This window comes from Phocoena phocoena, chromosome 1 (assembly GCF_963924675.1).
Source record: "Phocoena phocoena chromosome 1, mPhoPho1.1, whole genome shotgun sequence".
In the NCBI taxonomy this organism is placed as follows: Eukaryota; Metazoa; Chordata; class Mammalia; order Artiodactyla; family Phocoenidae; genus Phocoena; species Phocoena phocoena.
The window spans coordinates 80991214-81007017 of NC_089219.1; the positions used below are offsets into that span (position 1 = coordinate 80991214).

Consider the following 15804-nt stretch of genomic DNA (forward strand, 5'->3'; position numbering starts at 1 on the left):
TCCGCTTAGAAAGACTGAGGCTGTTATAGCTGTTTCAAACTATTGAAAACCAACTAATAACCTAATAACGTAAAACAGACAACAACAACAAAAACATTGATGAGGAACCAATAAACATCTCACGTGTACATTTCACACCAACTTTAGGAGGGCTGGGGAATGAATGAAAAATGGTTTTGCTTCTTCAAACAGTACAGCTGAGTGTTACAGCTGAAAAGGCCTCTGGGGGTCATCTAGTCGAAACCCCTCTTTTTCCAGATAAAGAAAATGAAACCCCAGGACCTAAGGGGAGAGCTCCAAAGTGCCACAGCCAGCTAGCAGGGAAAGCCAAGAGCTGTGCATAAGATTCTAAAAACTAAATTATAAAAATGCACTTGAACAGTTCTCAGCCTTCTTTCGGCTGTGACACCTAAGAGGGATGGTGTTCACATAGATAGTGCCCTCCCCAAAGGCATCTGCGGTCCTGAAAAAGTACTCTAATAGCTTGCAGCCAGTACAACCTTTACCAGTAGGTCATGGAAAAATGGGCTATGGACTACATGCAATTCCAGCAGGAACTCTAACCCTCTCCTATGCTTCCTCAAGGAAGCATATTTGCACGCAATGGAGAGTGACATCGTGATGTGATGGAGGCAACCTAGACTTTGATCTAATATTTAAAGAGGAAATCATTGGGACTTCCCTGGCAGTACAGTGGTTAAGACCACACTTCCACTGCAGGGGGCACGGGTTCGATCCCTGGTTGGGTAACTAAGATCCCATATGCCGTGCAGCATGGCCAAAAGGGGGAAAATAAATAAATAAATAAGGAAATCATTTGCAAATGTATCACTAACCGCATGCCAGCAGGAGAACCAACTAAATAAAATACTCCTTGGGCAAAGAATTCTATTCTAAAGTTACTAATTGGCTATTAATTTATCTTTTGAATACAAGTGGACTTTGATTTACAGTATCGAAGCTTCTTTATGAGCAGCCCTCAGGCTTCTCTGACTGAGCCTCCTTGAAACGCACCTTTAAATTGTACTTCATGGTGGATCACAGCGAGGGGCTTGGTGAACGTCTTCTTATTCTGCATCATGGCCCAGATCATCGAGGCATCCAGCGAGGTGCAGGCTTCATCAGGAAGCACACACTGCAGAGAGGCAGAGCAAAGCAGAGTCGGGAGGTCACTCAGAAGGGCCTGCACAGCTGACCTGTGGCCCCCTATCAGACAGCTCACAGCTGTTTACCCCAGAAAAACAGGACATTGGGAGAGTTTCAAAGAACCACAAATAATCTGGGAGATGTGAGCGCAGGCCCAGTGTATTCTCAGCTGCACTTGAAGATGCAAACATGGCTGGACGCTTCCCACAAAACAACTGGAGCTTTCAGTGTTATTTAGTCTGAAAAATAAAAAAACTACATGACGAATGTTGGCCCTTCACCAAGCTGGCTTCACATAAATGGTTCATGTTTGTGATTTGTGATTGTGGGAAACTTCACGTATTGCATTATGAGGGGGACAGATTTTACATTTGTTGTCCAAAAAGATGATCATGTTGTCGAGTACGTTTGCTTTTTAACTCTGGTACAGGCTCATGCAAAATGAAGCCTTCCAGGGTCATCTGCTTTTAATGTTCCAAAATGAAGTCCTGGGGAGTTGTGCCCAGGTGTGGAGGCCATGAGATCAGCTCTTCCTAGCTATTTTAAGGCTCCAAACTTAGAACCAGCATGCCCAAGCCTAGTGTATCTGTTTCCATTACCTTTTTCTTTAAAATAACTTTGGTTCCTTATCTATGCCCATCAGTGGGTAAAACCCTAATGTCAATGACATCCATTCCCTTTTGTTGGAAGAAGAAACATATCAATTACTTTAGAAGTCTATATACAGCAAGGTACCCAGAAAGGTTAATTAGCTTCCAGTTCTTCCAATCACAAAAGAGCAAAGACTTGTAGCTTTACTGTCATTGCTGCTCTAGGCAACATGAAAGTCAGATACATGTTATAAGAAGACAACTCCCCCCCTCTCTCCAACCCCCCAAACAAACAAACAAGAAAAGCCTTTACAACAGTCCTCCTGTAAAGGGAAACAATGGATTTTCTGCGGAGAGGAATCATTACTGAAAAGATTTGCATTTTAGGAAAAGCCTTCTTACTTTCCTACTAGTTCTTTGGTTAAGCAAGAGTCTATGATTCTACAACAAACTCACTGCAAGACCCTGGGCAAGACACCGAACTCTCTGGCCTCAATTTCATCAGCAATGGGCAGGGTTGGACTCACCGATCTTTGAGAACTCTTCCTAGAAGATTCTTTGACTCTGTTTATTGTCATAGAAAGCACTCACAGGAATGTGGAAATATTAACCACAGGCAGCAAACAGAGGGACAGTGGTAACGGCTCTATAAATGGTCCTCTGTCATCATATCTACCGTCTCATTTGCTCCTCTACCCAGGAGAGAAGCCGGTACTATTACTTCAATGGTACAGATGAGGACACGCAGGTTCTGAGAGGTCAGGGACTTGCTAATGTCCTGTTGGTAAGCAGCAGGCCTTCCTTCTCGGTCCTCCATGCTCTTTCCATTCTATCTTGCCTTGGATATAAATAGCGACTTTAGGCTTAGGGTCACATCTCATGTCTTCCCCTGTGACTTAGAACTCTCCTTTTATTATTAGGACTAATTTTCACAGATTAACACACTATGAAGCTGGGCTGCCACAGGCCAGGCTCACTGAAAGGTAACAGCCATACAGCCATCAGTATAGACCCCTGGTAACTGCCAGGCCTCCCCTCCTAGATCCCTAATTCCTAAAAGTTATCCTCTGGGTCCCAGCCATGCACGAAGCTCTGCATGGTTTTCTACCATGGTCCACTACACCCCAACCTTGATGGCCACTGGAAAGTGAAGGTCCACACAGCTAAGGCACCAATGTTTCTAAAGGCAACCTAAAGAACACAGCCTAAATCACCTTATATATATATGTACTCCCTGAGGACTATGAAATCAGATTTGCTATATTTTCAAATGTATTATAAAATTTCCTATGGTCTTATTGAGAAATGGATGCCCAGGGGAATATAACAGTGCAAAGGATTCATATCAATGGTAATCCATCCAATAATAATAATTTTTCCTTCTCCCTCTACATCCATCTCTTACAACCTATGTATCAGGTGAGAAAATTCCATCCATACGATACATTATTAATGATATGACTCGATTATTAGACTTTTAGACATTAATTGATATGTGATTATAAAAGGAATAGAAGTCAGCTTACACTGTGTGAGATATCTAAAAAATAAATGCACATATGAAATTATACATAATTATGGCAGATCACAGAAACAAAACTAAGCAGAAGATACCCTTTGTGCACAAGGCCAAAATGATGAGGTAATTACCCTTGCTGATCCCCCCTACCTTGGCCACGCCAGCAAGGTCAAAGGGTTCTGATTTCTGTTGTGGCAATAGAATGTACTGGTTCAATGTGGGGAGTGACATGAGGCGAACATGACGAACAGATGAGAAACCAAGAAAAATTAAAATATTTGTTAGTTTCCCTTAGAAGTCTTCATGAGACAAGTCAACCTTATAACTCACACAGAGAAGGTCAAAAAACAACTGCAATACAAATCTCAGCGGGACCTGGAAAAATTAATCCTCACGCTGAACTTGTCCTTCGGCTCTCTGTACTCTTGGCACTGGATACTATCTGAATAGCGAAGATAAAGCCAGACCTCTCCTTCAGTGGAAAACAGTCTTGATTTATCATTTGTAAGATACTACTGAGTAGCACGCATGGAAAAAAAAAAAATCATACTGTCAGGATTTATTCTCTAAGACTCCATAAAACTCAGTTCCCTGCTAACATGAACTTTATGGCTTCAACTGGGCAGTTCCCTAACCCAAAACCTCAACCTGCTGTAACTTGTGATTAAACTTCTCTGGTAGATCACTGCCTCACCTAAAAATGTCAAAATAACAGTACAAATGGACGAAGGCTCACTAACCTTAGGTAACTTCTGGGGGTCCTTTTCCTTTTTGGTACACAATGTGAGCTCACACTGTAGAAAGAGCAGGGAGGTGTTGAAGATGGGCTTAAAGACAAAGCTGAATCGTTTCTTATCTATCTCGGCTTGCGGGATAGGAAAGTGCACTCTCTTGGGATTGTAGAATTTCACAGATTCATCTTTAGGACAAATGTTCTCAATGATAGTATAATCAGACATCCTATCAGGGTTCGAATATGGAGAGATAAAGCAAGTCTGGATGGCAAATCCCAGTTCTTGGTCAGCCTTGGTGACGGACACCTACAACAGAACAGAAAGATCAATTCAGAAACAAGTTAGCATGTCACTTTCACTCTAGGCACAAGGGTAACATATCAAAGGGGTCCTTCTGATGAGAGACATCGCTTTACTTTCCTAACATATCCATACAGTCTTCCTTCTAATTACAAAAGTAACACACACTAATTGAAGAAACATATGTTTTCCTTTAAACTTGGTATAGATGATACAGTGAATTATTTAGTTCAAGTCCCAGCCTGGAAGAGTCTATAATACAAGATATATAAGTCTCTTCAACCTCCTATAAGTCCTCTGGGAAATAAAAACAAAAGTACATCATGCACCTAAGTGGATTTTCCCAAATAAACAAAACACCAGTAGGCAAAGCCCCTAATATCATTAATAGTGTATCACCTGTAAGGCAAGCTCTTTTAAAAAATTACTCAGGGGCTTCCCTGGTGGCGCAGTGGTTGAGAGTCCACCTGCCGATGCAGGGGACGCGGGTTCGTGCCCCGGTCCGGGAAGATCCCACATGCCGTGGAGCGGCTGGGCCTGTGAGCCATGGCCGCTGAGCCTGTGTGTCCGGAGCCTGTGCTCCGCAACGGGAGAGGCCACAACAGTGAGAGGCCCGTGTGCCACAAAAAAAAAAAAAAAAAAAAAAAAATTACTCAAAAAATAGAGGACAGAGGTAGAATCTATTTAAACTAGGCACGGAAGACCAAACTTCTAAACTGCAGCAAGTCAGACTGAGCCTAAAACATCGCAGTAAAGCTATAGATTGACCTGAAGTCCTGGTTCATGGTGAGCAGGCAGAGCTGGCCTCTGGGGCTGGATGTCGGGGAGGGTGCAATCTGGTGGCGATCATGGGCCTGGCGAAGTGTCCCAGCTTCTCAGAGGTCCAAACCAGACCTTGCCAAGTACTCTCCCTTCACTCTTTAAGCCCAAGGGTGTTTTAAGGGAAATCTAATCTGGAAACGTTTCCGACTCATTTACACTTCCCTCTTACAAAACATTTGTATGGGCTATGTCCAAACCTTGTTAAGGTTCTTTTCTTTAGAAACAGGAAGTAGGATTTGGCCAAGAGTAAACAGAATTCAATTCTCATCTCAACTACCAATTCAAATCTCAACTATCCTGAACTCAGCTAAAATCCTCAAACCAGACTGGATCTTCCATTTGGTGACACATGCATCACTGTGTGAACTGCCTCTCCCCTCTATTGCCTCATTCCTTGACTAAACTCAGGATCAAAATAAACTTAAACACTTTAGAAATAAAGTTGGTCCTCAACCATAGGCCGATAGCCCCAGAATCCTTTCAAAGGCGTGAAGATATAAACACACTTTCCATTCTGAAATACCCAGGGGAAATCCCTGACATTGCATGGGGCTTTTAGGCCACGGCACTATTTTGAAAGATCCCTATGTGGTTAACTGCAAGATGCTAAACAATGAAGATGACTGTGATAATGACATTTTGTTGGGCCTTAAAGCTTAATCCCTGAGAAATAGTCTTATGAGATAAATATTTTCAACTTCATTTTATAAATGGAGGAAAAACTGAACACACAGGATAGCTGACTTGTTCAAAATCATATCTAACAAACACTGGGTGAAACCAAGACTTGAGCCCAGGTCTTCTGAGCCCGTCTATTTTCTCTTCACTATTTCACTACAGCTACAGGGTCAATTCAAGCCACCCATGACATGGCCAGGGAGGGTGCTTGGTAAGAAGTCTTTCCAGGAAGTAGTATTTGGTAGTCTGAAAATATTCACACTTCATTATTTTTACAGTATTTCCAAAAATGAGATATTTAATCTTGGGAAAATGGCAAATTACATATACTCTATTTTAAAAAGTGGCCTTTAACATGAACTCAGAACCCACAATGCAAAAATGTGTGACAGAAGAAATGTAAACCTCTTCTCTAATCTCAGAGAAAGTATGCAATGGCAGAATGTCTAAGGTATTCCAAAAAGTTGTTTCGATGAGAGGAAAAAAATTGTCAACAAGTCTTTTCCTCTGAAATGGACCGGAAATGAGTAGTGGCAGGACTCTGCTGCTCACGTGCTGTGAGCACTAAACCTTGGTTTCTCCCCCACAGAACGAGGGCACTAACACTGACTAGATACAGTGATTGTGACAATCCGTAAAGTCAAAGTTACATGCACACAACACAGTTCCCTTCTAGTTAAGAAATGCCAGCTGTTATTAATAGTATTAGTCTAGATTTAAATTTGGGGGGTTATATATAGAAATATATTCTTTTAATTTCCCAAGACAAATGAACTAAAAGAAAAGCTGCCAACTATGTGACCAACTACCACCCAAGGATGACCAAAGACCAGGTGGCAAAGCTGATAATGTCTTGGATTAAAGGAAGAGACTAGGATCTAGAGGAAACAGAAGATTCTGGGAGGGGATGTGATAAGGATGACCACGAGAAGAAACATGGAAATAGTTCTTTAGACCAAGCCAATGATTGGGTAAGTTTTATTTACTTTCCCCAAATAAAAATTTTATTATTAGCAGTGGAGTCCAAACTGGGAAACAAGGACTAGGCATGGCTGCTATCCTATTTAGCAAAATATTTACAGATTCTCTCTCATATTTCAGGTGGTTTGAAACAACTTTAAAATAAAGCAGTTTATACCATTTTCCCCCTCCCCAGATTCTCTTCAATGTATTACTATGATGTATAATGATATTTAAAATGGTATAGCAAAAGGATTTGGTTCACTTTTTTCCATCACTTGACCATGTCTTTGATTAAATTTAATTATGAACAATACAGATGATATATAAATGGGAAAATAAGAATGAAAAAGAAAATGAATTTCAAGTAAGCCAACACTGGGGGTGGCAGAGTGGGGGAGAAAACCCAAAACACCCAGGGTAGGATACATGAGGAAGATTTAAGGCAGCAACGCCACAGCCTGGCAAAACCAGGCACACATCTGGAAAAGAACAAACTGCAATGAAGCAGCACCCCTAAAACCCATAGCGTAACAGCGAACCACTGACCAACCACACACGTGGATTGTGCAGCCGGAAAAGCAAGAAGAAAACAACGCATCTTGGATTAGGGGAGAGCTCTGATTAGGGAGAGCATGTAGAAAGCAGTATATTTTTCCCCCAGCAGAGAAAGAAGGTATACCCAAAGAAAGACAAGATCTCTCAGAACAGGGAATCAAAAAGGAGGAGACGATCCAGGAAAATGTCTAGAGCCAGTGGGCTCTGTCCCAGCATCAGTACAAATGTGAGTTATTTGTCTTTCTTAACTAGAAATATGTGTACTGAAGTCACTTTTAATATATGGAAGTATCCCATTTTGGCCCCTTAAGCTTCTCCCTCCTCCCACAGTGAAGGAGAACACCAGCTTGCTGCTCAGCACCCAGATCAGCTCAACAGAGGATGACTTCCAAGTAAGACCAGCAGACATTCTGGGGCCATGAGGATACTGATCTTCTCTGGAATCCAATCTGTGAACTTGGATATTTGCACTGCTAAGAGGTTACATTTTCTCCCCCTTTCAAGTGGTACTTTGAGGATAAACGATAGCATCCAGTGGATAACAGTGTGGGCTCTGGAGCCAGATGGTCTGAGCATGAACTCTGACTCTGAACTCTAGTAGGTACTAACTGTGTGACCTTAGACAAGTTTGTGCCTCAATTGCCTCATCTACGAAATGGGGATATTAATAGTCCTGTCTCACAGAATTGCTCTGAAGAGTAAAATACTACAATACTTATAACTGAGCTTGGCACAAAATAAATCTGCAATAAATGTTAGCTGTTGTTATTTCATTATTACCATCACTACCTAATATGCTGGAGTCACTCCAAAGATTTATGTTATGTGTGGTTATTACTGTTATATATAGGAAATAGTTTTAATGAATTTATAGATACATTTAGGAGATGACCTAGAAAAAGCAATTTTCATGAGATACAGTAACACACAGTATTTCACTCAAAAGTATCCACAGTTTAAAAGATAGTCTCTGAGGTGGTTTGAAATATTCTTTGGTTAATTCTGATACTGCAGCTACTGAACAACTGTCCTTAGCAGAAATGCTAAGGACAGAGTACGGACAGGGCTTTATTAGAATTCACAGTGCTGATTTTTTTAAAACATTTATCCATTCATCTACAAATTACTCTCTCCGTTTAGAAGGAACGTAGTGAATCCTGAAATTTCCTGCTTTGGTCAGAAATCGACGTGGGAGCGTTTTCTAAGCCACGCCCTCACGCAGAGCTGGTCAAAGTGGTGAGGAAGAGCAGGAAGACGTCTGCCCCAGCTGCTTTCACTCATGCGCAGAAGCTACTACGAATCTGCGCTAACCTAACAGCCCAAGGCTAACATTTGGGTCTCACCTCAACAAAAACATGTCCGTTCTCTGCCACAGAGAAGACGCCTTGGGAGGGCACCAGAAAGAGGTCAGTGTTGTACAACTCCATGTTGAAGGTGACATTTCTGTTGGGTGGGTCCTGGAAGCTACTGGGATTCCCCACCTGCCGCAGGCTACAATTAAACTGGAAAAAAAAAAAAAAAAAAAAAACACAGATGGAGATAAATCACAGTCAAACGAAGCTTGTAGCTTTATGAGCTTTAGCCTTTAACATCTGATTTTATTTTCCAATAGTCCCTGACTAAAGCTGACCAAAAAGACACCGGTCTCTACAAACTACCTACTACAAATAAACACATACCACCACAGTTTCAGGTCGGCTGAAGAAGGAAGTATCTCCTTCATCCGTATCTCCCGGAAATCCATTATCACCTGACTCCAAATCTTCATAACCATCTGGCCAGCCACTACTATCCCCAGGGGGTGGAACCTGTATTACAATCTAAAAGGCAAGGAAAACACAATGTTATAAAAACACCAAATCACGTGTCTTTGGTTCTACCTCACACAAACACCCATGTAATAAGTCAGAGGCAAACTGAAAATCTGACTTAAAAAAAAAAAAAACAACTTCAAGTATTTTTAGGACTTCATCCTCAAAGAGATGAAAAAAAGAAGAAGCCCAATGCATGTTCAAATTAAGATTTACAGTAAAATACGTATTTTCCCCTGTGACAAAATATAAGTTATTTCAAACAGTGGGAAAACACCAGACACTGAAATGGGATTGGATGAGGTTGTCAATAGGCCCCCCTATACTGTGGGGGGTGGGAAGGAACCTTTATATTGAAAACTCTAAGAAATACTGATTTGGTTAATCCAAGGAGTCCTGTAATTTGTATCTGTCAAGATTTGATCAAGTTTGGTTTGAGTTAGAAGCAAAGGACCTGATGTTTACTATTGAGCCATTCCCTCCTTACTTTTAGTCCTGCACTCCTCCATCTCCCCAATATATCTTTTTTTAAAAAATAAATTTATTTATTTATTTTTGGCTGCGTTGGGTCTTCGTTGCTGCATGCGGGCTTTCTCTAGTTGTGGCTAGCGAGGGTTCTATAGGCATGCGGGCTTCAGTAGTTGTGGCACGTAGGCTCAGTAGTTGTGGCTCATGGGCTCTACAGCGCAGGCTCAGTAGTTGTGGCGCACAGGCATAGTTGTTCCGCAGCATGTGGTCTCTTCCCCGACCAGGGCTCGAACTCGTATCCCCTGCATTGGCAGGCGAATTCTTAACCACTGTGCCACAGGGAAGTCCCCCAATATATCTTTTGTATGGTGTATAGATGCAGGAAAGAACATCATGTTTTATGCCATGACAACCTCTCTTAACACTGGTTGAAATGATTGTTCCTAGGTTAGCTCCAGATAAGATGAAAAAATTCACCCAAGGACCAGGACTCCATAAATTAACTCCTAATTTCTTTGCATATATAGGATAGTTATACTTTTTGTTTGATTTTTCACTCCACTTCCTTAGATTTTTAATATGTTGCAAAACAAAAATACATATTAAGTCTGAAAATTACTACAAACAATTATAACTGGAAGAAATAGTTAAAGTAGCCACTGAAGAGGTGAATGGGAAGAAAATGAAGGAAAACTGCCTCTCTATTCTTTACCAGGCCCTCAAAAGAAAGTACTAATACAACTGAAGTAAGTTAGGTTATGACTTACCCTATCATAATTTAAAAAAAAAAAAGAAAGAATGAATATACCTTTCTCTCCTGAGGCAGATGGCACTTTTTTTTTTACTTAACAGACTGATTACCATGGCCTTTTATTGGCATTAATTTAGATAAAAGTTTAAAATTCCAAAATCAAGTATACCAGTAATATATGACATTCATTACATCTGGAAAAACTGGATAACTGCAAGAAAATTAGTGTTGGAATTGGCAGAATAGGGTTCATCATAGAAGTCAAAGGTTAATAAATGATTTCAGGAACAAAGGGAGAGTGACTGCCACTACCTAGAGTTGGGGGAAGATTAGTGGACGAGAGGTCCGGAAGCTGGATTCGGTCCTGGCTCTACTGTTAACTAGTCTCTCAAATCCAAGCAAGTCTCTTAACTCCCTGGAGTTCCATTTCCTCACCTGTGAAATGAGGACGTTGAATGAGATCAGCTTAGGGCTCTTTCCAGCTCAAACATTCTAAGATTGTCTGAGGAACAATAACCTTGGCTCACAGGACAGTCAGTCTCCACATGAGCCACACTGACCAGAGGGCCAGTCTCTTCTCTGGCTAGGTTGAGCCTATCTGTTGACTGGCAGTGGAATAAACAGAGAAGTCAGGGTCTGCCCGTGCCAAGCCAAAGCTGGGGTAGGCGCTGAGTGCAGACACACACACCATGTCAAAGCTATTTCTACCATCCAAAGTACAACTCAAATTGCAAAATTATCACTTTAAAGTCCTTTTGAAATTTCATGTTCAAATTCTTTCAACATTCACTGTTAAGTGTCCATCTCTATAAGAACAGATTTAGATGAATCTGTTCTGACAAGATTCTGACAAGAATCATGTCTGGAAAGTGAAGGGTAGCTATTGCAATGGATTATCATTGGGGGAATCTGTGGAATCTCTCTTGGGGTAACCAAAAATGGAAGATTTTCTTCAATTTAGGGTCCTCCTTAGAGATGGAGAGAGATTTAACACTTTCTTGAATGACCTTTTCAGACTTCTCTCTTTTGGTTCTTTTGTTCATGAGGGAGGGAGAAGTTCTCCTACTTCTAGACAAGACTCAGATGAGGCCAGAGAGACCACAGCTCTGGTTAGCTCAGTTGTATGGAGGTGCTCACTCATAGCCCAAGGGCTTGGATTCTATCCTTCTGTGGACCAGGCCATCCGAGCCTGCAGCTTAGCCAGAAAAAAGTCATAATCACCTTGCCAGTGAAACTCTGCCAAGAGGAGATGGAAGGAAGGGTGGGAAAGATCACCACAAATGCTCCAGCCGAGAAAACAGGGCCTCCCAACTCCCACAGACTCACCAACAAAACAAATAAAAGAGTTCAGGGTCATACTACATCCCATTTTGTTGAGAACTGACACTTGGCTTTGTTCAGGCCCTCCTCACTTTCCTAGAAGTCTTAAGACTAATTTTAAGGTAACACCCAGCAAGGCTCTGGCAAAGGGAAAGCTTTGTACTGGAGAACACTCACGGAGTTGTAGTAAACCACACCATAAGGGACTGATCTCCGGTGCCGAGTCCCACAGCCATTCAGGGGAGACTCCAAAATGAAGTGGGTGCCATTCATCTTGGCCTTGCATGTGGGATCCAACAGGGTGAGCTCCATCCCAGAGTAGCCTCTGGCCTGAAACAACAATGACCGAAGACATAAAGGGGGGCCCACAGGCCATTCTACAGCATGCAGTTAACACATTTTGCCTGGTCTTCCAAGTTGCAAGTCCAGGCCTTCCAAGTTGCTAGAGGCCTGCACTTCCCCTCCCCCCTTACCTCCTTTCAGCCTACCATCTCTCAACAGCCCCAGAATTGTGTTTGTTGGCCTTGGAAATTCAATAGCAAAATATTGACACACAAGGATCTGGAACCCCCCTCACTGAGAACAACAGGAACCGGGTGAGAATCACAGCCAAGGGGAAGTGAGCCCATCCAACTGAGAAAACAGTATCAAATCTCTGGAGTTCAAAAGTGAAAGAGCTGGAAATAACTAACACAGGCTGAGGCAAGATGGGGAGGGAGGTAGCCTTCCCTTCGCTCCTTTAAGAAACTGCACCCACCTGAAACGAATCTTTTTCTATAGCCACAGTCATCTTTTCATTGTCACATTTGACTGACAGGGCAACATCCATGCTCCCCTGCACCTCCTCGGCCTCTCTGGGACCAGGAAACAGTTGTATGCTGGGGATGACAGGGTCCTTTGGCCGAGGGATCCCATCTTCTCCCCCTTCCTTCCAGCCTCTCCTGGAGATATCGGGGAAGGGAAAGGGGAAACCTCCATTTTGGCCTCCCCTTCCCCGGATGCGGGGGTTGTCCAGGGCAGGCAGGTGGCCAGGGTCCAGCAGGATCCGTAGCTCAGGAGGGATGGTATGGACTTCCTCATCTCTCATCTCCTCTGCTGGTAAGAGAAGAAGGCAAAACATCATCAGTGTTTGCTGCCAGGCCACAATCATATCATTAGAGGCAAGAACAGGAGAAATTAGCAAAGAATGGGCAGGTGTAAAATTACTCTTAACAAGCAATGTATAAAAGAGATGAGGAGCCTGGAAGCCTGAATTCTAGTGCTGATGTTCTTTCTAACTGGTTGAATGGCTTTGGGTAAGTGGCCTATCTCTCTGTGCCTCAGTCTCCCAATTTTTAAAATTAAGAGGTTGGATTAGATCAGTGGTTCTCAACTTTGGCTGCACATTAAAATCGCTGTGGAGCTTAAAAAAGAAAATCCCTAAGCTCAGGCTGCATCCCAGGCCAATTAAAAACTGAACTCTCTTTAAATCATGTTTTAAAGCTCCCCATGTGATTCCAATGTGGAGCCAAGATTAAGAACCACTGGATTAGATGATTTCTAAGGCCCTTCAAGCTATACAAATCTATTATTTGAATAAGTTATGTGGGACAATGTTATTCCATTCAAATGCCAATGAAATACTTTCCTTGAATCTAGAGATTCTCTAGAACAGTTTCTCTAAAGATTTCTTGAAACAGTATTGGTATTTTGAAATGATTTTGCTACCTCCTTTTTTTTTTTTTGCGGTACGCGGGCCTCTCACCGCTGTGGCCTCTCCCGTTGCGGAGCACAGGCTCCAAATGTGTAGGCTCAGCGGCCATGGCTCACAGGCCCAGCCGCTCCGCGGCATGTGGGATCTTCCTGGACCGGGGCACGAACCCGCATCCCCTGCATCGGCAGGCGGACTCCCAACCACTGCACCACCAGGGAAGCCCTGCTACCTCCTTTTTGAGTGCTAAATTCTAACACGTATCTGGGTACCCTGGCCTTTTAGAACCTAGTCCCAAAGGAAGAAAGAAAAAGTTGCTTAGGCAGTTATTCCTTCAAAGGGAGAGACATATTTCCATACAATCCATACTCATTATTCTGTCATATTTTCAACAATTTAAAGAAAACATTTTTTTCCCAGTATTCTCTACATCTACTATCCAAAGCCAACTGACGTATGCTTGAGGTCAATCCATCTCAGTGGGAGTTGGGAATAAGGATGACAGTGGATGTTGGCTCTCCTTAGATACTATTTTTTTGAAAAGGATGGCACAGTTGTATGGGCCCAAAAGAAGTCAGAGGTCTGGAGGTTTTTAATTTGTACTTTGATTTAAAAAAACCCTTCACAACCACCCTTCGAGGTGGGCCTATTGTTTCCCTCATATGACTGAGAAGGAACCTGAGGTTCAGAGGTTAAGCAACTTCCAAACAGTGAACAAATGGCAGGGCTGGGACTTGAACCTGTACTCCTAACCTTCATTCTACCGGCATTGCACTCAGTAGTGGTACTGTGTGGTAAGCAAGAGGTCTGGTGATCAGAAAACCTGGGTTTCAAGTCTTACTACCGATCAGATTCTGGAGAACCTTAAGAACTTGTTAAGCCTCTGCTTTCTCCTCCATCAAAGTGGGATAATAACTCCTGCATTCCCTCTGGAAAAGCACGAGTACTTCTGACTATTTTCCTATAACATCCAGCCTGAACTAAGACTTCTCTCCTGCAGGCCCAACCCCTCTGTGTATCAGCCAAAAGTGATTATTAGGCACCTCTGAGAAAAGAACCCAGGATAGTTTATCCTTAATATAAGCACAGCAAAAGTGATCTATAGCTAAGTTTTCCAACACGCAATCAACTCTGTTACAAAAAAATCTATATTAAAGATAATTTCCCCAAAATAATCTAGCACAATTCTATATAACTTTAAGCTTTATAGTGTAAAGTAGTGAATGAATCATTAAAATTTGCAACAGAAAAACAGCATCATATAAGCTGAAATGAGAGTTCCTCATTGGAAAACTCATTTGGGGGATATTTTTTATACAAAAAAACCCAAAAATCATACTTACCATTGTTTTCAAGCCGAAGATGAAATCTATTAGCCACAGGAGCCACTGTGTATGATGTTACTGGACTACAGCCATTGTCCAAAGCCCACTTGACCAGACTCTCTTGGGTTGAAGGAATGTCATCTCTTATTGATTTGGTCATTATCATGGATCTTTCACTTTCTTTCCCAAAGCCAATACTGTTAGGAGCCTGAAGACAATAGTAAAATTTCACTCATGAGTGTATGAAATTAAACAGTGCCTTAATATCTGAAACAAATAGATTCTCTATTGTGTATGAAAGAACTATTTACTCTTTTGATCCCTACTTTCCTTGGGCTGAGAATACTGATGTGAAAATCTGTTAACAGCAGATTAAGAAACTCATGCTGACTGGTTATACCATTTGGGTTGCTTATGTTGATACAAATGGCAGAATCATTTTTGTCATTGGTTGATAAACTAATTATCATAAGCATACCTAGTATGTCACTACAGAGTTAATGTTTAAATTTTATTAACACACACACCAAATATGATACCAAACTCTTCCTTATTTTTATTTAATATTATATATAAAGTATACAGGTGTACATGTTATATTTTCCCCAAATCCTATACCCTAGAGTTAAATGAAAGAAGACACAACTTAGTTACTTCACTGTGGAGACTATCCCACCTTTGTAAACTACTGAATTCCACACGGTCAAACAGTCAATGTTCATACTTCATTTATAATTTATGATCAATTTAGGAAGCCTGTAACTGTATACATCTGCCAATTCTATTAACAGAATATGCTTAGATTTTATGGTTTAAAATATTAATTAAGTTACCATCCCTCTAAGTACCTATATATATATATACACATATATATTTTAAACAACTTTATTGGAATATAATTGCTTCACAATGTTGTGTTAGTTTCTGCTTTATAACAAAGTGAATCAGCTATACTTATACATGTATCCCCATATCCCCATCCTCTTGCATCTCCCTCCCACCCTCCCTATCCCACCCCTCTAGGTGGTCACAAAACACCGAGCTGATCTCCCTGTGCTATGTGGCTGCTTCCCACTAGCTATCTATCTTACATTTGGTAGTGTATATATGTCCACGCCACTCTCTCACTTCA

The 15804-nt window shown here is 41.7% G+C and overlaps 1 protein-coding gene across 1 annotated transcript in view; it reads right to left on the reverse strand.

The window, feature by feature from the left end:
* Window positions 1–15804, reverse strand: part of TGFBR3 (transforming growth factor beta receptor 3) — a 110799-nt gene that overhangs the window by 21038 nt on the left and 73957 nt on the right. The window contains exons 6-12 of the mRNA XM_065888645.1: window positions 14691–14880; window positions 12415–12752; window positions 11835–11987; window positions 8987–9127; window positions 8651–8809; window positions 3996–4295; window positions 1015–1135 (exon numbers count right to left, since the gene is read on the reverse strand). Of these exons, the coding sequence (XP_065744717.1) occupies window positions 1015–1135; window positions 3996–4295; window positions 8651–8809; window positions 8987–9127; window positions 11835–11987; window positions 12415–12752; window positions 14691–14880 (1402 nt within the window). The remainder of the gene's footprint in view (window positions 1–1014; window positions 1136–3995; window positions 4296–8650; window positions 8810–8986; window positions 9128–11834; window positions 11988–12414; window positions 12753–14690; window positions 14881–15804) is intronic.